Genomic DNA, 24,187 nt, shown 5'->3' on the forward strand with positions numbered 1-24,187 from the left:
TTCGAATGACGAAAACAAATTAAATCGAAATGGGTAAAAATCCAAATTTCGGCAGCCTACTATCACGCTTAGAAGCTGAAATTTCGGACTAGGAACTCACAAGGTCGAAGTTTACTCTAGCCGCTAGCGGTTCTCGAGGCGATAACCCACCGGAAACTTGTCGGAGTTACTGTTCACGAGCTGAAAAATTCAGAAAAACTAGCTGGAAAAATTCAGAAAGCGAGCTGGAGTTAAAGGGAAATCACAAGGCTTAGAACCCACTCCAACACACAACAAAATTCCAAGGAATTAAACTTAAATCTCACCTAAATCGAACCAATATCAGCAGCTACGAACATGCCCGATTTGGGCTGAAACGAGCATCAAAAGTGGCGATTCATGGTTCAAAACGAATCTACTGAAGTAAGGAAGAAAACCCCCTCAAACCCGTTTGAGATTTCGACGTCGGACGGTAAAGTTATGGCCTCTCAAATTTGAAGGTGCTGAAAGTGACGAAAATGGAGGTGGGTTACAGGAATGGGTTTGGGAAATTGGCTTCTTCCTCTTCTCTCTCAAGGATAAGTTGTGTGTATGTATATGTATATTAGTTACTAAAAAAAATAGTAACACATGCCAATTTTTGCATTTATTTGCTCTTGTGTGCTATTTCAATCTCTATATGTATTTTTATATCGTTTTAACTCCGATATTCTAAAATACATATTTTAACACTCTTCTTGAATTTATTTGGCATAAATAATTATTTTAATTTACAACTATATAATTATTCTAATTATGCCAAAATTACGGATAATTAATTTCAGGACCTTACATTTCTCCACCCCTTTAAAACAAATTTCGTCCTCGAAATTTTTGTTTATACACATACATCTACACACGATACGAAACCAACAATACATTACTAAGAATCAATAAGATATGGATAAGATGATCTCATCTTCTCTTCTGTTTCCCACGTTGATTCTTCTACCCCATGCCTCCAACCATTGAACACGTACAAGTGGTATAACTTTATTGCGTAAAACTTTATCTTTATGATCCAAGATACAAAAGGATACTCAGTATATGATAGAGACGGATCAAGTTCAACCTCATCAGGCTGAATCACATGAGACGGATCGGGCTCATACTTACGCAACATAGAAACATGGAAAACATCGTGGATGCCAGACAATGATTGGGGCAAATCCAAACGATAAGCGCAAGTCCCAATACGCTCAACAATCTCGTAGGGACCAACGAAACGAGGTGACAACTTACCCCTCATGCCAAACAAACAACACCTCTAAACGGAGAGATCCTCAGAAACACAAAATCTCCAACTTGAAATTCTAGAGGTCGACGACGTCTGTTAGCATAACTAGCGTGACGATCTTGGGCAGCTTTCATTCTCTGACGAATCAACTGGACTTTATCATGCATTTCCTGAACAATGTCAGGTCCAGTCAACTGCTTCTCACCAAATTCATCCCAACAAAGAGGTGATCGACACCGTCTGCCGTACAAAGCTTCAAAAGGAGCCATACCAATAGTCACCTGGAAACTGTTGTTATAGGAAAATTCTACTAGTGGTAAAGCTTCCTGCCAACTGTCTTTAAAATCATGACCGCTGCTCGAAGCAGATCCTTGAGTGTCTGGATTGTACGCTCTGTCTGACCATCTGTCTGAGGATGGTGCGCAGTACTCATCGCAAGTCGTGTACCCATTCTTTTTTTGGAAACTAGTCCAAAACTTTGATGTGAATCTAGGGTCACGATCTGAGACTATGCAACTGGAACTCCATGAAGTCTCACAACATTTTCAATATACAGACGATCCATTTTCTTGTACGAATACGTCTTCTCATACGGAATAAAGTGTTGCCGACTTAGATAATCTATCAACAATCACCCAAATGGCATCGAAATGACGAGAAGTACGTGGCAATGCGTGACAAAATCCATAGCCACGTGCTCCTCAGTTCCATTGAGGAACCTCAAGACTATGCAGTAATCCTCCAGGTCTCATTCGTTCTTGATTTGACTTGCTGACAGATCATACAACGAGACACAAACTCAGCCACATCCTTTTTCATATTCTTCCACCAAAACTGAGGCCGTAGAATATGATACACTTTACTCCCTCCTAGGTGGATACTATATCGAGTACAATGAGCTTCTTTAAGGATGGATGTATGCAATTCAGGAATATATGGGACAACCAATCTACCATTCAATCGAAGAGAATCATCTGAGTGAATTGAGAAACCAGATTGGTGTCCTTGAGATACTAACTCATAAGATTTCAGAACTTGATCATCAGTTTTCTGAGCTGATTTTACCAATTTGAATCAACTCTGGCTCAACAGAAATCTGAGATACACAAACAGCATTACATTGGATTTGAAAATCCAACACAGAAGTGCAAATATCCTCTCGTAACTTAGAAACATGAATCGAGGATAAATTAATATTAACAACCTTAGGACTCAAAGCATCGGCAATGACATTCACTTTTCCCGGATGATACTGGATCTCACAATCATAATCTTTCAAAAGATCCATCCAACGTCTCTGTCTCATATTCAGATCTGATTGAGAGAACAAATACTTCAAGCTTTTGTGATCAGAATAAATTACAAATTGCTCCCAAAAAAATAATGTCTCCAAATCTTGAGAGCAAAACACAATAGCAGCCACCTCCAAGTCATGAACAGGATACTTAGACTCATGCGGTTTCAACTGACGATAACCAAATGCACAACTCTGCCATGCTGCATCAGTGAATAAACAAGAATTCATCGATGAATACAATCACAAAACGATCGAGATATTTACGAAATACTCGATTCATCAAGTCCATAAAACACATCAGGAGCATTGGTCAAACCAAAAGGCATAACCAAAAATTCAAAGTGTCCTGTATCTCGTGCGAAAAGCTGTTTTTCGGCACATCTTCTTGTCTAACTCGCACTTGATGGTACCCAGAACGGAGATCATCTTAGAGTACACCTAAGTACCTGCAACTGATCAAATAAGTCATCAATCCTAGGGAGTGTATATTTATTCTTGACAGTAAACTTATTCAGTTGCCGATAATCAATACACATCCGCATCGTTCCATCTTTCTTCTTGACAAATAGAACGGTGCACCCCACGGTGAAGAACTCGGACGAATATAACCTTTACTCAATAAATCTTTAATTGCTCTTTCAGTTCTTTTAGCTCAACATGAGCTAAACGATATGGTGCTCGAGATATGGGTTCCATTCCTGGCATTAATTCGGTACTGAACTCAACTTCTCGTTCTGGTGGAAAACTAGGAATCTCTTCTGGAAACACATCAGGAAACTCACGGACTACAGGAATATCATAAATCCGTCGCTCATCTTGCGATAGATCAACAGCATAAACCAGAAAACCTTCATGACCAGAATCTAACAATCGGTTCTTCTCAATGGCAGGAAACTACAGGAATTTTGGCTAGAGAACCACGGCCATAGAAATTCCATTTAGGAGCAACGCTAGGCCTTGAAACGAAATATTCCTTGATAACAGTCAACAGTGGCACGATTTGCAGTCAAAACATCCATACCAACGATACAATCAAAGTCATGCCTATAGGTAGGACTATGAGATTCAGATATAGAACATTTTCTTCATGAAACAAAACTGCATTGAACAGCACATTATCAGTAATAATCATTTCGCCCCATCGGAGTAGTAGCAACAGATAGATTGGAATTCATACTAGTGGTGAGAAGATCATGCGAAATGACTAATGCATGAGAAACAAAGGAATGAGATGCTCCGGTATCAAATAAAACTCGTGCTATAAAACCACATAGAGTACATTTACCAGAAATGACAGTACCTGGAGCTGCCTGAGCCTCATCCTCAGTCAAGGCAAATACATGAACAGATGACTGATTCTGTGACCACCCTTGCCCTCTGCTCTGATGCGAAGGGCGACTAGGCTGATGGGAAGACTGGGACGTAGCTGGAATTCTATACTTTGAGCTCCACTACTCTTCCTGGGCTGATTTCCCCGTTTTACTAGGACAAACTCTAGAAAAATGACCCGGCCGACCACAATTATTACAAACCCCTTGAACTCCAACACACTTATTACTGAAATGCTTGCCTCCACAGTGATCTACAGTAAGGTCCACCTATAGCGATATCACCACGGCTCCCTGAACTCCTGAACTCGAAGAACTAGAACCAGGCTTCTTAAATTATTTTCCACGTGGACGAAGAGATGCACAACCAGATGAACTGAATTTTTGCCCTCCCCGACTGATGATGTTGGGTAGGCACTCGATTGCCACTCCTCTTAAGACTAGCTTCATCCCTTTTTTGCTATTTCCACCGCTTCAAAATAATTCAGTGGCTTACCGGTAAGAAACAAAAGGTGCAGATGATTGTTCAATCCTTCAATGAAACTTTCAACGACAGCAACCTGACTCGCAAGCAACATGAGAAGCATATCTCAGCATAGCATAAAAAGTATCCGCTTAATCCGCAACTGACATATCGCGCTGTTTTAAGTTATGAAACTCTGAAGCCTTAGAATTGTAGAATGATGGAGGACAATAACTTTCCTTAAATTTCAGCTTGAATATTTCCCACGATAGAAACAATCCTCTGAGCATCTAAAGTCATCAATGTAGTAGACCACCGCATTTTTAGCACGATCTTTCAACTAATGCACAGCTAATCTCAATCGACACTCTGGAGGATACTCAATCAAATCAAACAATTCCTCTATCTCAGAAATCCACAGTTCTGCTTTCTCAGCTCCCTCCGAACCACTGAATCGAGGTGGATGGATAGAATGGAAACACCGCAACTAATTCATCCATCCTAAGCTGCTCTAGCTGATCAGCAGCTTGCTCAACAAAAGTATCATCAACAACACGGACACGAGGTCTTACCACGTCCACGACCTCGACCTCGACCTCGAGCTAGAGAAATCTCATCAACAGGAATTTCTCCACCTCCTTCCATTCTATACGATAAAACACCAAAACAATTAGAATGGAAGTAACCAAATCATATAATCACATAAGCATGTTGTCAAGTAGCATACACAGGCGCAAAAATCATTTTAGTGCCAAGACTCGAGTGTCCTAGACTCTAGTTCGAGCGTATCCCAGTTTACGCTCTGATACTAAGATGCGAGGCCCATTTACTCTAATGACAATTAATGATCAACAATAATGGTTTGACTTAAAGCTGCAGCGGAAAAAGGTTTTAAAATAATTTAAAACGGACCTCAGGGCCTAGAAAAATTTCGGCATGACCTCCCCGTAAATAGGACATCCCGAAAAACTCAAGCAACAATTTATATCAAAATATACTCCACTAAAGTCATTAAAACAAAACTGAAATTAAACAACCTATTGTAAGGCCCTGGCCCTGTCCTCAGACCCTGCAATCACAGTTCCTGAACTCAGACCAGCTTGCACTTACTCATCGGACTTCTCCACGCCAGGAAAGTGGAGTTTGTGCCTTCCCAGGATTCGACCCCTCAACCTCCTGGCATATAGGTATATTGGCTACAATCCTGGTAGCCACTTGAGCCAAGCTGTTCTGGGTCCAGGAACTGTGATTGCAGGGTCTGAGGACAGGGCCAGGGCCTTACACCTATAGCCGCACTGGTCAGGACTAAATAGAAATTAAAACTTACCAAATACTCACCAGATCATAAACATCACAGAGTCGACTCAGAACATCACAAAACAACCAAATACTACTACAGATACACGGGACATCTTCTCGGCAAATAAACTACAATACAAGACTGAAACAAACCTAAGACATACATATAGACTAACTGGGAGACTCCACTGACAGAACCAAGCAATCCAACCTCAATCCCGAGCTCCACTGGCGGAACCTCAGCCTGATGCTGCAAAACGACTGGGAGATCTACCATGGTGCCCAATAGCAACCACAGTAGCCCCCCAGTAAACAACTGAGGTTAGGATTCTGGTATTAAACAGTCCAACAATAACAACAATAACATAAATCATGCATAATCATATAATGAAATGTGATATGCAATGCATGAAAGGCTCAACGAATGACCGGTATAACAGGAGCCAACAAACGGTACGATAACAACTGGAATAAAGCTCGAGCAACAACACAGGGGAGCTACATCGTCATGAGCTAAACCGCCCTGCCAAGTATGCGAGGTATGCCAAGCTGTGCTAGAATAATACACCTGACTCGGCCTCCATACAGCTGATACAATACAACAGGATGGCACAACATAACAAACTAGATGACACAACCCCAGCGCTCACCTCAAAATGCTGCACTAACCACGGGATTGTTCAATCACATCTACGGTCTCATGTGTATAGGCCTATTAGTCATGCAATGATCCCTAGATAAACAACATTGCCAGCTAACAACGGATATCAACAATGGCTTACAAGAAACGATAGGGCTCAACATGAATGTCATAACTGTATACCCGATGCTAAATGCCAATAATATGTCATAATAATAAACATAGATCACAACGAAGACATTTAACAATTTACAACAGTCAACAAATCATAAATACAATCCATGTAACACAGAATGACAATTAAACATAATTTATGTTTTACCGAGCTGTAACATACCTATACCACGAAAATGAACTTCCAGAATGATCAACTGAACTTTCTTAGCCTAAATTAATAAAATAAGCCGAAAAATTCCACAACTCATCATTATTTACATTCCAACCATTATCAACTCGATAATCCTTAGATTAATTCCAATGATAACAACCATACTATAACATCTTTAAATATAACACAACAATTCGATATAATTAATAGGCTCGCCAAAATATACCTCGAAGATTTCCAATGATCGAACCTACAACAATTATCCAATAAAATATGTCAATAAACGCTATTCGAACGATGAAAACAAATTAAATCGAAATGGGTAAAAATCCAAATTTCGGCAGCCCTACTATCACGCTTAGAAGCTAAAATTTCGGACTAGGAACTTACAAGGTCCAAGTTTACTCTAGTCGCTAGCGGTCTCGAGGCCGATAACCCACCGGAAACTCGTCGGAGTTACTGTTCACGAGCTGAAAAATTCAGAAAGCGAGCTGGAGTTAAAGGGAAATCACAAGGCTTAGAACCCACTCCAACACACAACAAAATTCCAAGGAATTAAACTTAAATCTCACCTAAATCGAACCAATAGCAGCAGCTACGAAACATGCCTCGATTTTGGTTGAAACGAGCATCAAAAGTGGCGATCATGGTTCAAAACGAAGCTACTGAAGTAGGGAAGAAAACCCCTCAAACCGTTTGAGATTTCGACGTCGGACGGTAAAGTTATGGCCTCTCAAATTTGAAGGTGCTGAAGTGACGAAAATGGAGGTGGGTTACATGAATGGGTTTGGGAAATTGGCTTCTTCCTCTTCTCTCTCAAGGATAAGTTGTGTGTATGTATATGTATATTTAGTTACTAAAAAAAATAGTAACACATGCCCAATTTTTGCATTTATTTGCTCTTGTGTGCTATTTCAATCTCTATATGTATTTTTTATATCGTTTTAACTCCGATATTCTAAAATACATATTTTTAACACACTTCTTGAATTTATTTGGCATAATAATTATTTTAATTTACAACTCAATAATTATTCTAATTATGCCAAAATTACCGGATAATTAATTTCAGGACCTTACACTAGCTATAGCTTTTGATAAAGCGGTAAGCACTCGGTCCTACAAAATAATTGAATTTATTATCTTTTATTTTTGTGATATTCATCATAGGAATAAAATAGAACTTATCATTTGATTCATATCTTATTTCATTCTACCATATCAAGTGAGTGCATCCAAAAATCTATATTTATTCTTACATACATGAAGGGTTTCTAATTTTTTATTGACCAGAACATGAAGATATAAATATAGACCGCCAAATACATTTTTATGGTAATATCACAAGAGTAGCATCATACTCGATCTGTCTCGCGAAAATTTCTTATTTCTTGTTTGATTAATTACTTTCACGAAAATTAATATCAGTCATATCTTTTATTAAAAAATTTGCTTTTATATTTTATATATTTACTTATTTGCGATTTTGGTCATCTATGTTATCAAAATTCATTTTCATATGTTAGCTTCGTTTTTTTATTAAATAATAGTCTATGTAAAATAGTTCTATACTCAAAAATGATTTTATTACAATTTAACCTGGTCAACTTTTGTAGTTATCTCAATACAAATGAAAGGTCGATCTTCGAAAAAATTACAAACTTTTTGGGAGTTCATAAGCTAGAAAAGATGTTTGCTAAAAAATATAAAGACCTTATAAGATGTTTAAATATGTTGTTTAATAGCTTATATGTGGTTTAAAAAAAGTTGGATCACTCGAAGTTATTTTTTCGAAAAGATTATTTAGTATTTTCTAAAACATATAATAATATAACATCCAAAAATTTCAATGAAGGAGATCTCAATTTATGTCCAAAATATTTTCATATCAGATACAAAGACATTCTTATTCAGGACTTGACTAGAATTACATATATGATATCATCCTTAAACTTTCACAAAAGAGCTTAGTTCCCTGAAATGCTTCCAAGGCATGTCCCAGACCACAGCCTCGTAGTTTCCGGCGCATTGCCGGACAGTCTTATCATTCGCGATGACGACCAATCTGTAATTCGTACCTTCGACTACTTGGGTTTCACCCTTCACCGTCTTTACAAAACTCCAACTGCACGTTAGCCTTCTTGTTGTGCTCTGACACCGCGAATCTAGTGATTTCCAACACCTCTGGCACGTTAACGTTCGGAATCGGCCGCCAGTTGCCAACGATGGTACTAGGGAAATGGCCAAGGCTTGGTAATGAAATGAAGCCACCAATATCAAGAGGATCGCATAGAGAAGAGGGCAAGATTTGAGTTGCATATTTTCTTTTGCTGTGAAGAATGCTTTGTGTTAGTTTCTTTCTTCTTTGTGTGGAAATACGCAGTGATGCTCTGTAATTTATATAGCACTGCAACTACTTTGCAATTGTGTCATTTGACATATTTGCCCTCAGCTTTTTGGTTGGTGACTTACTTTCTACTCCAGATGTATGTAATATATATACTTTAAGATTACAATAATAGTGTCAGTATATATACACTTTTTGGGAAACTATTTTTTATACAAGTGAGTCAATAATTATTTATTCTAATATTAGCATATCGATACACTTTGTGTGTAAAATAATAGATAAAATTTAAATTTATATAATTTAATTCAAAATTTTTATTTTTTATAATATAAAAATGAACTGAAAAAAACTATTATTGAAAAAGGTATATATCAATTACAAATGGCAGATTATTTTAATAATTGTTAATCTTTAATACTCCAAAATAGGGGATGCAATTTCAAATTGAGAGTATTTTAGGGTAAAAACAAAAAGGCTTCACCAAGCACATCAAATTGTTTTGCACATGCATTGTATGTATAATGGAAAACTCTTATTTCAAAAATAAAAAGGATAAAATATATCTTTTGTCATGTAACATGAATGTTTTTCATTTTCAATTATGGTATCGATCAATTCATATTTGTAATCTCTAGCTTGCACATATTTTTCAATTTCAGTCATTTTTTACGTTGCATCATACATGTCTACAATGTATCATCGTCACGTCATTAATTTTCGATGACACACCATCATATTCAGGTGACATGTCTTCATTTTCCACTGATAAGTCAACACTCAAATAGAAAAAATGTGTAAATTAGTGGACGAAAATTATAAATTGACTAATAACATGACAAAAACTGAAAAACATGCAAGTTATACGGCCAAAATTTTAATTTTCCACTGTGTATAAAATAAGGTCTACAAAATATAATTAATATTTTAATTCATATTTTTTTTATTTTACCGTCTAAACTAAATTTAATTTTTATACTAACAATAATATATTATAAAAATAAAATATAATTATAAATGATGGATAATTTTAAAAATTTATTTTTAATTTTACTCCTTCAAAATAGGAGAAGAGGTTTAAAAAATGTGGATATTTGAAGTATAGCGAAAAGGCTTCTTCATCGTCTTCAAAGGTAGTGTCCGAGTTGATAGAGTATGTGAGTGTTTAACCAATAGTCAGGAGTTCAATTCTCACTATCAAATCTTCTCAGGACGAGTTGTCACACAAAAACTTGGCCAATATGATTTACATGGCTAATGTGGTGTGCATACTGCTACCATTAATCCGGGATTTTTTTAATTATCACTGAACGTAGCGGCTGCGGGTTCTCCCACATCATATAAAACAAGCCTCTTCACCATTCACACCCATTTTTTTAAGGATATGCATTCAATTTAGTTAAGCCTTTATTGTCTTTTGGGAAGAGTTATAATGAAAGGAAAGTAGGGAACTTACAAAAATAATGACTTTTTTGAACAAGTATTTTTGAAAATATTTTTTATTGTTTTTATAAGTGAAAAACTTAAATTATGGTGTGTATAAGATTTTAGTAAAACCTTTTTGAAAAATATTGTAGGACCGAAGGCTTGCCACTTTACCAAAAGTTTTAGCTGACGGTAATGGTGTAACTCAAATCTTTTAAACCGCACAGCATCTCAAGCACCACGGTTCGATCGCTCTACCAAGCAGGAACAATTATTGCACCCAACAAATCTTCCTCCCAATAATTGTACTCTTTGCAATCAATGGAAATCGAACCTATGACCTTGGCTCTGATACCAAGTGTAGAATCGAGCGCTTGCCGTTTTACCAAAAGATATAGCTGGTGGTAATGATGTAATTCAAATCTTTTATACCGCACAGCCGCTCAAGCAACACGGTTCGATCGCTCTACCAAGCAAAGACAATTATTGCACTCAACAAATATTTTTTAAAAATTGTTATCAAAGTATATTTTTTAAATAACAATTGAGAGGTGTTTTTGTATGTTTTTATAATAAAAAACGCGGGTTAAAGAGAATGAAAAGAATTTTATTCAATTGTTGTCAAAATTCTTTATAATTATTTTAAATTTTAAAATCGCTTTTTTCTTAAAAAATAATTGTCCAAACACCTTTTTAACTCTAAAATGTTGTTGTAGAATATTTGTCTAAACACGTATTTGTTTTTAAAACAACTTTTACAATAATTTTATAATTTTTTTGTAAAAATTCTTTTATAAAACGTTTTATAAATATTTATCCAAACAAAGTCTATACATTGTGAGAGAATTTGTGAGGCTCATTTACTCTAACGACAATTAATGATCAAAAATAATGGTTTGATTTAAAACTGCAGCGGAAAAAGGTTTAAAATATTTAAAACGGACCTCAGGGCCTAGAAAAATTTCGACATGACCTCCCCGTAAGTAGGACATCCCGAAAACTCAAGCAGCATTTTATATCAAAATATACTCCAACTAGAGTCATTAAAACAAAACCAAAGTCAACAACCTATAGCCGCACTGGCCAGAACTAAACAGAATTTAAAACTTATCAAATACTCGCCAGATCATTAAAATCACAGAGTCGCCTCAGAACATAACCAGAACAACCAAATATCAATACAGATACACAGGGCATCTCCTTGGCAAATAAACTACAATACAAGACTGATTAAACTCAAGACATATATATAGACTAACTGGGAGACTCCACTGAACAGAACCAAGCAATCCAACCTCAATTCCGAGCTCCACTGCTGGAACCCCGGCCTGATGCTGCAAAACGACTCGGGAGATCTACCATGGTGCCCAATAGCAACCACAGCAGCCCCCCAGTAAACAACTGAGGCTAGGATTCTGGTATGAAACAGTTCAACAATAACAACAATAACATAAATCATGCATAATCATATAATAAAATGTAATATGCAATGCATGAAAGGCTCAACGAATAACCGGGATAACAGGAGCCAACAAACGGTACGATAACAACTGGAATAATGCTCGAGCAACAACACAGGGGAGCTACATCGTCATGCAGCTAAACCGCCCTGCCAAGTATGCGAGGTATGCCAAGCTGTGCTGAAAAACACCCCTGACTCGGCCTCCATACAGTTGATACGATATAAAAGGATGGCACAACAAAACGAACTAGATGACACAATCCTAGCGCTCACCTCAAAAGGCTGCACTAACCACGGGATTGTTCAATCACATCTACGGTCTCATGTGTATAGGCCTATCAGCCACACAATGATCCCGAGATAAACAACAGTGCCAGATAACAATGGATATCAACAATGGGCTAACAAGAACGATAGGTGTGAGAACCCGGATTTTTCGAAGCAAAGCACCTCAAAAAGCTCGGAAAGTAGCTCAAAAAGAAGCCGAGGCAATGCAAAACCTTGAGAATTAAGGGTACGTCGCTCGGAAGAGGAAATCCTCAGCTCACAAGCTAAAACCCTCAGCTCAAGGAAGCTCCAAGATTCTTGGACAAGAAACCCTCAGCTCAAAAGCTAAAACCCTCAGCTCAAGGAAGTTCATTCATTCTTGGGGAGAAAACCCCAAGCTCATGAGCTCAATCTTCCAGCTCAAAGAAGCTCAACCATGCTTGTCCTAAAAAGGCCAAAAAGAGAGCTAAAGGAGAAGTTAAAGGTTTGGACAAACTTAGTATGCAAGAAATGACCATTGAGATAACCAATGAAGGAGCTAAGGGAGGAGCTAAGAGGCTAGGACAAATTTATGGTGCAAGGAATGACTCTTGGTGCTTGGCATATCTTTGACCACCATTATGATCATCATTACTCCATTCTTGGAGGCCAAGAAATCAGCCAAATGGCTAGGTGGAAAGCCTTTCTTTCTCCTATAAATACCACCTCAAGGTTGGAAGAAAAGCACACCAAAAATCACTCTCAAATTTCGGCCAAAGGAGAGCAAGGAAGAGGAGGAAATTCTTGCAGTGCAGGCGATCAAAATTTACGTCGAAGTGCTGCTAAAATTGTGTCTCAGTCTGCTCGAAGGAATAATCGTAGTGCTGCGCGATTGAAGATCGCATTTGTTAAAGTCACGATGAAGTGCTGCTCAATTTTCGAGAGGAACTTTGTACGAGAATCGGTAAGTGGGCTTTTGTTATATATTCGTTTGTATTTTTAAACTTGAATATATATTATGACATGCATGATTGTGAGTCTCCATTTTCGAAAATATGAAGTCTGTCCGTTTAAAATTTCGATCGATTATATGCTAAGTCTGTTATTCGAAATTCTTTGGTTCCGCTGAATCCGTCTGAAACTCTGATATCTGAAAACTCTGATATGTTCTGTCTAGTAAACTCTGAATCTGTGTTGCACTGTTACGATTCGAATTTGAAATGGGACGAGAATTGTGATTCTGTATGGCCCCCATTGGTGGGTATAAAATCATGTTCTGTTCTGGCCCCCATTGGTGGGTATAAAACCATGTTCTGTCTGGCCCCCATCGGTGGGTATAAAACCGTGTTCTGGCCTCACCCCTTAGAGGACTAACATATTGGGGACAATTTGACCATGGAAATGAGATGAGTAACAGTGTTCTGTCTGTTCCGATCTGTTCTGTTCTGAATTGTTCTGATCTGTTTCTGAATTGCTCTGAATCGTCTGAAACCTCTGTCTCATATTTGTTTCGTTTCTGTTATGATGAGTTAAAAGTAATAAGGTTTGAAAGTTTGTTAAAGAAATGTTTTAAAGATTAAGTTCTATATGTATCATTGGAAATCGATCGACCCCCACTTGCTGAGTGTTTCCCAAAACACTCACCCCTTACAAATTTCAGATAAAAATGAAAAGCAAATAAATGAGGAGGAACAAGAAGCCTTCTGGGGATGGTAGCCGATGAGCAAGATACAAGAAATCAAGACTTTATTTTCCTTTTGTTCAGTTTCCGCATTTGCAACTCTGACGTATTCTTATTTCTATTGTCAATATAAAGACAATGTTTAATTTATGAAAAAGACTGGTTTTTGGCATTTGATACGAGGCTTAATTGTTTTCAAGAAATCGTAAAACAATGCCGGATGTCACCGACGCTTCGGACACGGGGCGTGACATTTAAGTGGTATCAGAGCCGCCTGGTTCATAATTCCGCTGGGATTTTGACAGACAAAATTTGAAGAAGTCAAATTTTGGCAAAAGCCTAGTACATTCTGAAACAAACTCTCATTCTTTCCAAAAATTCTTTGAGAAATTCGAAATCTATTTCCTTCAATCATTCTGCAAACTCTTAGTATCGAAAATCCCACGACAACATTGTTTGTGCCTTTCTATCCTTTATTCGATTCTGGAATTTTACCTCAACGGATGCCTTCGTGCTCGTGCTCAATCCGTCCTTCGCAAGCGTCAACATACCATGGAAAACCCAAACACGAGAGATTGCAACCCTAAAGGATCAACTCGATATAGAAAAACAAGAGAACAAGAACTCGTAAAGATCAAGAACCTACTTAAAACTGATATACAACGTCTCACCTATCGCCTTGACAGATCAAAGATTCAGCTCGCCCTAACACTACGTAATCCATCTCACGTGATACGACCCCTAATCGAAAGTTGATAGTAAAGATTGAAACTGAGAAGGATCTTGCTCACCGCTCTTTTATCAACATGAAGACCTTTCTAGCAAGCAAGAACGTTACATCTCCAAGCTTCATGGTGATATGGATAGAATGCAAGAACAACACTATATGCACCTTGTCATGGAAAACATGGAAGAAGAAGAAGAAGCATCTATGGAAGTAGTGGAAAAAAAGAACAGTGATGATGAAGAAATGATAAGGTAGGCTAGACTGGTATTATGGTTATACGATACTATAAGAAAGAAGTGTAACATTTCTTTGAAAATGTACAGAGATAAGTTGAATTATATTTTTGGGAACATACCTATCAGAGATAATTTGACTTATATTTTTGGGAATACAAATACTCTGATATAAGTTGACTTACATTTTTGGGAATACAAATACTCTGATATAAGTATATTCAGTGCCAATTTTATTTAGTGTACTATGGTAAATTTCAACGTCATTCTGAGAATTGGTTGGTTGGACAAGAATCATGCAATGGTAAATGATTCGGGGTAAGAATGCCAAACTCCAATCCAAGAATAAATCATATTTTATGGTAAGGATAAGGAACCGAAGTCCTTTCTTACTGCCTCTCAGATCTAGAAAGGTATGGAGTATGGCAAAGAAGTCTAACTAACAATAATGAGAGAAGCAAAAGAAGGAATTGAGCTCAAGGTATAAAATATTCCTGTGGTACGAGAGCTCCGAAAGCGTTACTTTGAATTATCTCAGACTGTGAAGTAGAATTCGAAAGTAATTTGATGGTTCGTGCTACACTAAAATCTAATGAACCCTAGCAAATGGCGTCAGTTAAACTCAAGAAGCTAAAAGATCAATTCCAAGATTTGTTAGTCAAAAACAAATCTGACTAAGTGCCTATCCTTGGGAGCTTCAGTCTTATTGACACAAAAGAATAGTGAAAGCACAAGATAGTGTGTCGATCTACAAAGAACTCAATAAGATCAAGAACAAATGTCATTTTTCAAGAATAGATGACCTTTTCTATCAGTTAAAAGGAGCTAAGATCTTTTCGAAGCTCTATCTAAGGTCAGACTACCACAATTGAAGGCCAAGGCAGAGAATATTCGTAAAACAGCCTTAAAAAGAAAAGGGTATGGACACTATGAGTTCACGATAATACCTTTTTGACCTGACCAATGCTCCAGCAACATTCATAGAACTCATGAACAGAGTGTTCAAGAAAATTCCTCGACAAGTTTGTGGTAGCATTTATTGATGACATTCATGCATATTCAACAAGTGAGTAAGACCGCAAGGAAGATCTTCGTCTTGCTCTACCGATGCTCAGAGGAAAATAACTAAATACTAAATTTAATAAATGTGAATTTTGATTAAAAATTGTCACATTCTTCGGTCATATAATCTATGAAATGGGCATATAAGTGGATCACCAATAAGGTGGAGGCAATCATAGACTGGCCTTGATCGAATACTGAAATAGAAATTTGAAGTTTTTGGGATTAGTTGGCTATTAAGAAAATGTGTTGAAGGATTTTCTTCCGCTCACCAAGCTCACTCAGAAGAACTCTAAATTCAATTAGAGTGAAGAATGTGAGAAGAGTTTTTAGATCTTGAAAAAGAAACTAGTTTCTACGCTAGTATTAGTACTTCCCGAAGAAGGCAAGAATTTCAGAATTTACAATGATGCATCAAAAGAGGATTGTGATGTGTTCTCATTCAAGAGGGCAAGTAATTGCCTATGCAACGATGAAATTAAAATCATGTGAGCAAAATTATCCAACACATGATAGTGAATTAGCCACAATTATATTTGAGCCAAAGATCCAGAGAATCAATTTCTTTGGTGGCAAATGTGTGAAATTTATCGATCATCAAAGCCTCAAATACTGTTCAAACAAAAGGAATTAAACATGAGGCAAAGACGGTGGATCGAACTATTGAAGATATTTTAGGGCGTGTGCCATGAACCTCGGAGGAATTAAATAAACACCCCTCTTGATTGAATTTTTCGATAACAATAATTATCATTGAAGTATTGAAATCAGAGAGAAAGCTATCATGGTACTTGAATTGTTGATAAAGTAGCTATTATCAAGGAAAAACTCAAGGCAGCTCATGATCGACAAAAGAGCTGGGCTGATTTAAAGTGAAAACCGTTGGAGTTTGAAATCGGTGAGAAAGCTTACGATAACGTTTCCCTATGAAAAGAGTGGTTCGATTCAGCAAATCTAGAAATCTAACTCCAAGGTATGTCGACCCTTCATAATACTGGGAAAAGTGGGAAACCTAGCTTATCGGCTGGTTTTACCACTAGGCATGTCAAGGATTGACAACATCTTCCACGTCTCACAGCTAAGGAAGTATGTCTCAGATCCAAGTCAGAATTTTAAAGTTGCATCGCTACTAAACGAAGGAAAGAAGTCCCTATTCAAATAGTGGACACCAAAGACCAAGTGCTGAGACGCTAAACAATTCCATATATCAAGATACAATGGTCAAATCATATGGAATGAGAAGCAACTTGGGAATTTGAAGAAAGTATGCGCACCCGGCACCCTCATCACTTTATTGATCTAGCTAACTAAAGTTTCGAGGACGAAACTTCCAATAAGGAGGGTGGGATGTGAGAACCCGGATTTTTCGAAGCAAAGCACCTCAAAAAGCTCGGAAAGTAGCTCAAAAAGAAGCCGAGGCAATGCAAAACCTTGAGAATTAAGGGTACGTCGCTCGGAAGAGGAAATCCTCAGCTCACAAGCTAAAACCCTCAGCTCAAGGAAGCTCCAAGATTCTTGGACAAGAAACCATCAGCTCAAAAGCTAAAACCCTCAGCTCAAGGAAGTTCATTCATTCTTGGGGAGAAAACCCCTAGCTCATGAGCTCAATCTTCCAGCTCAAAGAAGCTCAACCATGCTTGTCCTAAAAAGGCCAAAAAGAGAGCTAAAGGAGAAGTTAAAGGTTTGGACAAACTTAGTATGCAAAAATGACTATTGAGATAACCAATGAAGGAGCTAAGGGAGGAGCTAAGAGGCTAGGACAAATTTATGGTTCAAGGAATGACTCTTGGTGCTTGGCATATCTTTGACCACCATTATGATCATCATTACTCCATTCTTGGAGGCCAAGAAATCAGCCAAATGGCTAGGTGGAAAGCCTTTCTTTCTCCTATAAATACCACCTCAAGGTTGGAAGAAAAGCACACCAAAAAGCACTCTCAAATTTGGCCAAAGGAGAGCAAGGAAGAGGAGGAAATTCTTGCAGTGCAGGCGATCAAAATTTACGTCGAAGTGCTGCTAAAATTGTGTCTCAGTCTGCTCGAAGGAATAATCGTAGTGCTGCGCGATTGAAGATCGCATTTGTTAAAGTCACGATGAAGTGCTGCTCAATTTTCGAGAGGAACTTTGTACGAGAATCGGTAAGTGGGCTTTTGTTATATATTCGTTTGTATTTTTAAACTTGAATATATATTATGACATGCATGATTGTGTGTCTCCATTTTCGAAAATATGAAGTCTGTCCGTTTAAAATTTCGATCGATTATATGCTCAGTCTGTTATTCGAAATTCTTTGGTTCCGCTGAATCCGTCTGAAACTCTGATATCTGAAAACTCTGATATGTTCTGTCTAGTAAACTCTGAATCTGTGTTGCACTGTTACGATTCGAATTTGAAATGGGACGAGAATTGTGATTTTGTATGGCCCCCATTGGTGGGTATAAAACCATGTTCTGTTCTGGCCCCTATTGGTGGGTATAAAACCATGTTCTGTCTGGCCCCCATCGGTGGGTATAAAACCGTGTTATGGCCTCACCCCTTAGAGGACTAACATATTGGGGACAATTTGACCATGGAAATGAGATGAGTAACAGTGTTCTGTCTGTTCCGATCTGTTCTATTCTGAATTGTTCTGATCTGTTTCTGAATTGCTCTGAATCGTCTGAAACCTCTGTCTCATATTTGTTTCGTTTCTGTTATGATGAGTTAAAAGTAATAAGGTTTGAAAGTTTGTTAAAGAAATATTTTAAAGATTAAGTTCTATATGTATCATTGGAAATCGATCGACCCCTACTTGCTGAGTGTTTCCCAAAACACTCCCCTTACAAATTTCAGATAAAAATGAAAAGCAAATAAATGAGGAGGAACAAGAAGCCTTCTGGGGATGGTAGCCGATGAGCAAGATACAAGAAATCAAGACTTTATTTTCCTTTTGTTCAGTTTCCGCATTTGCAACTCTGATGTATTCTTATTTCTATTGTCAATGTAAAGACAATGTTTAATTTATGAAAAAGACTGGTTTTTGGCATTTCGATACGAGGCTTAATTGTTTTCAAGAAATCGTAAAACAATGCCGGATGTCACCGACGCTTCGGACACGGGGCGTGACAATAGGGCTCAACATGAATGTCATAACTGTATGCCCGATGCTAAATGCCAATAATATGTCACAATAATAAACATATATCACAACGAAGACATTTAACATATTACAACAGTCAACAAATCATAAACACGATCAGTGCAACATAGAATGACAATTAAAAATAATTTATGTTTTACCGTCGTATGTTACCGAACTGTAACATACCTAAACCGACTCTAAAATCACAACAAGCTCAACTTTAATCTCCTCGACCTAACAATGATAAAAATAGGTCGAATAATTCACAATTCGCCAATAAAACTAAATTAATCCAACTTATTGATTTTTAATTATCAAAACTTAATTCCCAAATCAATTTCAACAATTCTGAAATTTCAACTAAATAACCGTAATTCTCCAAAATAATCACACGATTAACTCGATACTAATTCACAAACTCTTCGATTTATACCTCAAAGCTCTCCAATGATCGAACCTACAAATAAACCCAATATATACGTCAATATAATGCATTAAAATCGACAAAGCAAAATTAAATCGAAGCGGGTAAAATTACACTTCGGGGCAGCCTACTTATGCACCGAAAAATCTGGAATTGGATCCAAAATTACCAAGATCGAAGTATAAACTAGTCGCTAGCGGTCCAATGTTGCTACTCGCCGGAAAAGACGTCGGAAAACACTATTCACGATCAAAAACCGGACTGAAAACTAGCTGGAAAATGCAGGAACAGCAAGGTAAGATTTAAGCTTCAAATCCTTGCTCAATATACACCAAAGAACCAAGAAAAACCAAGCAATAGCTCACCTAAAATCGAACAAGAAACTCGAACAGGAGCAGTCCCAAAACAGGGTTTGATTGGGGCTGAAACGAGCATAAAAAGTAGCGATTCATGGTTCAAAACGAAGCTACTGATGTAAGGAAGAAAACCCCTCAAACCATTCGTGATTTCGACGCCGGACGGAAAAGTTATGGCTTCTCCAAATGAAGGTGCTGAAAGTGACAAAAATGGAGAAAGGGGGAAGGAAGGTTACGGGATTGGGGATTGGGTTTCTGATTTCTTCCTTTCTTTCTCCAAAAGACAAATTGTGTGTATGTATATGTATATTTAGTTACTAAAAAAATTGTAACACATGCCCAATAATCCCGGTTTTGCATTTATTTGCTCTTGTGTGCTATTTCAATCTCTATATGTATTTTTATATCGTTAAATTCTCCGATATTCTAAAATACATATTTTTAACACACTTCTTGAATTTATTTGGCATAAATAATTATTTTAATTTACAACTCAATAATTATTCTAATTATGCCAAAATTACCGGATAATTAATTTCAGGACCTTACAGAATTTCATAAATACGAAAGTCATGTCGAAGAATTTGAATTAGGACAAGTGTTTAAGAATACCATTTTTTTTACTTTTATGAATTTTTTAAATATATTTCTATTATCCACCGACCATTGTACACTTTATTTTTTAAAAATAATAATTTTTTTCATATGATAATAATAAAATTAAAATATAAATTAAGAAAGTTGTTTTGCCCCTAATTAATGTTCATGATAGAGAGAATTGAAACAAAATTTGACAAAAAAACGAAATCTTTAGTTGAAAATGGTCCAAATAGAAATGATGTCGTTATGATATGAAAAACTATTTTTTATGAAAAACTAGGCATAATATGTTATCAAATTTCAGTTTTAGTTTGTTATATTTGTTTTTTTATTCTGTATACAAATAATTCATATTCAAATATGATTTAATTACAATTTGACGTAGTCAACTTGCATAGTTATCAAAATCGAAATGAAAGGTCAAACGAAAAACTTGTAAACTTTTTGGGAGTTTGTAAGCGTGGTAATATATTATTATGAGATGTTTAAATATGTTGTTTTTTTACGGCTTATATGTGGTTTGAAAAATAGTCGGATCACTTAAAATTATTTTTTAAATATCTTATTTAGTATTTCTAAAAAGTGCAATAATATAACATCCAAAAATCCAATGACAGAGATCTCAAATTATGTTCGAAAATATTTTTTATATTAAATATAAAGACATTCTTATTCAAGATGCTAGCATTACATATATAATATCTCCCTTAAACTTTCACAAAAGAGCTTAGTTCCCTGAAATGCTTCCAAGGCATGTCCCATACCACAGCCTCGTAATTTCCCGGAGCATTGCCGGCAGCCGCATCATTCGCGATGATGACCAATCTGTAATTCGTACCTTCGACTAATTGGGTTTCACTCTTCACCACCTTTACAAACTCCAACTGCACGTTATCCTTCTTGTTGTACTCCGACACCGCAAATCTAGCGATCTCCAACACTTCTACCACGTTAACGTTCGGAATCGGCCGCCAGTTGCCAACTATGGCACTAGGCGAAATGGCCAAGGCTTGGTAATGAAATGAAGCCACCAATATCAAGAGGAGCACATAGAGAAGAAGGCAAGATTTGAGTTGCATATTTTTCTGCTGTGAAGAATGCTTTGTGTTAGTTTCTTTCTTATTTGCGAGGAAATACGCAGTGATGCTATGTCATTTATATAGCTAGCACTGCAACTACTTTGCAATCGTGTCATATATATACTTTAAGATTACAATATTATTCTCATGTATTCACTTTTTAGAACTATTTTTTATACAAGTGATCTAATAATATAAATAATATAATACTAGTTTTTTTATGAAAATTATAATACTAGTAATTTGATACACTTTGTGTGTAAAATAATGGATAAAATATAAATTTATATTTTATTCAAAAATTTTATTTTTTATAACCCAAACTAAATTGAAAATTTATTAAAAATAATATATTAGAAAGAAATAAAATAAAATTATAAATTATAGGTTATGTTAAATAACTTTAAAAATAATTATTAATCTTTACTCCTTTAAAATATGGGATGAAGTTAAAAATGAGAGTTTTTCAAAAAGTTAAATGAGAGTAATCCACAAAACTGACAAAAAAATATAGTCATCTAATCCCTTAATTTGTATTTTTGCACATATGTTTTGTGTACAAATAGTGTATACAATATATAATTATACATTTTTATTCATTTTTATTTTTGCACGTATGTTTTGTGTACAAATAGTGTATACAATGTAAGGCTCTGTAAGTAATTATCCGGTAATTTGGCATAATTAGAATAATTATTGAGTTGTAAATTAAAATAATTATTTATGTCAAATAATTTTAGAAAGTGTGTTAAAAGTATGTATTTTAGAATATCGGAGAATTTAACGATATAAAATACTTATAGAGTTTAAATAACACACGAGAGCAAAATAAATACAAACCTGGATAAATGGGCTTGAGTTACTACTTTTGGTGACTAATTAATATTTATACATACAACACACACCTCCATTTATAGAAAGATTAAGGAAAAGGGGGAAATAATAAAGAAGGAAGCCAACACAATTCTCGTCACTTGTGTAGCGGCTGCGATGGAATCGCCATATCTCCTCCGTCCCAAGTTGAAACTCAAAAATTCTTGAAGGATTATCTTCCTAACATCCTTAGCTTCGATTCAAGCCATAATCGCGAATTTTGAGCAAGGAAACGAGCAGATCAAAGCTCCATTTTGTGAGCCCTGTTTATGTGCATTAGTTTTTGGTGAGTTTTCAGTTTTTGTGCTTCAGAATTTCGAGTTTTTGTGTATTGTGCGTTAAGAATCTCGACTTGTGATTAAATAGAACTTGTAGATCTGTTTGTTAGCTTTCTAGAGCCGCTAGAATCATCGAATTCCAATTAGAAAAGGATTTTATATGAATTTTCTACCAAAATGCATCAAAACCAAATTATGCAATTGAGCTGTGTAGAATACCTTCTGTAATTCGAGAATATGACCTCTGTGCAGTTGGAATTTGGAATTTTGGTTCAAATGAAATTGTAGAGCTAATGTCTTGTCTTCGAAATGAGACTTGAATCGTTAAATTCTTGTAAGAATTGCGCAAGTTATGGCTATTTTTCTGAAACTGCTCAGTAGAAGATTTTCTGTCCGAGAATTGGTGAGTGGCAGTGTGTTCTTGCAAATTCTGAGATTAATGTACTGAGATTATGAAGATAGTTTCAACTAGAAAAACTTAGATAATTGAGTTTTCTTTCAGTTCAAATTGACGGATATTGATTTGAGTTAATATTGAGCGAGATATGAATTTTATACTCTTTAGTGCCAAATCGGACATTGGAATAGAATGTAGTTTTCATGATCGGCTTATTGTTGTTTTGTTTAGGCCAAGGATCTTGAAGTAAATTTGATATTGGATTTGTCAAGTTGGTATATGTATGTTACAGCTAGGTAACATACGACGATAAAACATAAATTATGTTTAATTGTCATTCTGTGTTGCACTGATCGTATCTATGACTTGTTGATTGTTGTAAATTGTTAAATGCCTTCGTTGTGGTATATATTTATTATTGTGACATATTATTGGTATTTAGCATAGGGCATGATGTTATGACATTCATGTTGCGCCCTATCGTTCTTGTTAGCCCATTGTTGATATCCGTTGTTATCTGGCACTGTTGTTATCTTGGGATTATGATTGTTAAATGCCTTCGTTGTGGTATATGTTTATTATTGTGACATATTATTGGTATTTAGCATAGGGCATGATGTTATGACATTCATGTTGCGCCCTATCGTTCTTGTTAGCCCATTGTTGATATCCGTTGTTATCTGGCACTGTTGTTATCTTGGGATTATGATGTGGCTGATAGGCCTATACACATGAGACCGTAGATTTGATTGAACAATCTCGTGGTTAGTGTAGCCTTTTGAGGTGAGCGCTTGGATTTTGTCATCTAGTTCGTTCTGTTGTGCCATCCAGTTGTATCGTATCAGCTGTATGGAGGCCGAGTCAAGGGTGTTATTCAGCACAGCCTGGCATACCTCGCATACTTAGTAGGGCGGTTTAGCTTCATGACGATGTAGCTCCCCTGAGTTATTGCTCGAGCATTATTCCAGTTGTTATCGTACCGTTTATTGGCTTCTGTTATCCCGATTATCGTTGAGCCGTTCATGCATTGCACATTACATTTTATTATATGATTATGCATGATTTATGTTTATTGTTGTTATTGTTGAACTGTTGCATACCAGAATCTTAACCTCAATTGTTTATGGAGGGGCTACTGTTGTTGCTTTTGGATACCATGGTAGATCTATCGAGCCGTTTTGTAGCATCAGGCCGAGGTTCCGCCAGTGGAGATCGGGATTGAGGTTGGATTGCTTGGTTATGTCTTGAAGTTTGTTTCAGTCTTGT

At 36.5% G+C, this 24,187-nt stretch overlaps 2 protein-coding genes and 1 long non-coding RNA gene across 3 annotated transcripts; all 3 read right to left on the reverse strand.

Annotated features, from left to right (window-relative positions):
• Positions 1–901: 901 nt before the first annotated feature.
• On the reverse strand, positions 902–1,267 carry LOC142535567 (uncharacterized). The gene has a single exon (XM_075641818.1). It carries the CDS (start codon positions 1,265–1,267, stop codon positions 902–904), a length of 366 nt encoding a protein of 121 aa, XP_075497933.1.
• Positions 1,268–5,640: 4,373 nt separating this feature from the next.
• LOC142535568 (uncharacterized) lies at positions 5,641–19,904 on the reverse strand. Its single transcript, XR_012817608.1, has 4 exons — positions 19,508–19,904; positions 19,101–19,371; positions 11,705–11,737; positions 5,641–5,880 (listed from the first exon to the last, which is right to left on the reverse strand). It is a non-coding gene; the product is annotated as an uncharacterized LOC142535568 (long non-coding RNA).
• Positions 19,905–21,001: 1,097 nt separating this feature from the next.
• LOC142535569 (cysteine proteinase inhibitor 1-like) lies at positions 21,002–21,373 on the reverse strand. The gene has a single exon (XM_075641819.1). It carries the CDS (start codon positions 21,371–21,373, stop codon positions 21,002–21,004), a length of 372 nt encoding a protein of 123 aa, XP_075497934.1.
• Between the last annotated feature and the right edge of the window lie 2,814 nt (positions 21,374–24,187).

This window comes from Primulina tabacum, unplaced genomic scaffold (assembly GCF_025594145.1).
Source record: "Primulina tabacum isolate GXHZ01 unplaced genomic scaffold, ASM2559414v2 Contig1072, whole genome shotgun sequence".
NCBI classification, from domain to species: domain Eukaryota; kingdom Viridiplantae; phylum Streptophyta; class Magnoliopsida; order Lamiales; family Gesneriaceae; genus Primulina; species Primulina tabacum.

Bases quoted from the DNA above. Each gene is read 5' to 3' on its own strand.
- LOC142535569 (XM_075641819.1), bottom strand. From the start codon at position 21,373: ATGCAACTCAAATCTTGCCTTCTTCTCTATGTGCTCCTCTTGATATTG.
- LOC142535567 (XM_075641818.1), bottom strand. From the start codon at position 1,267: ATGAGGGGTAAGTTGTCACCTCGTTTCGTTGGTCCCTACGAGATTGTT.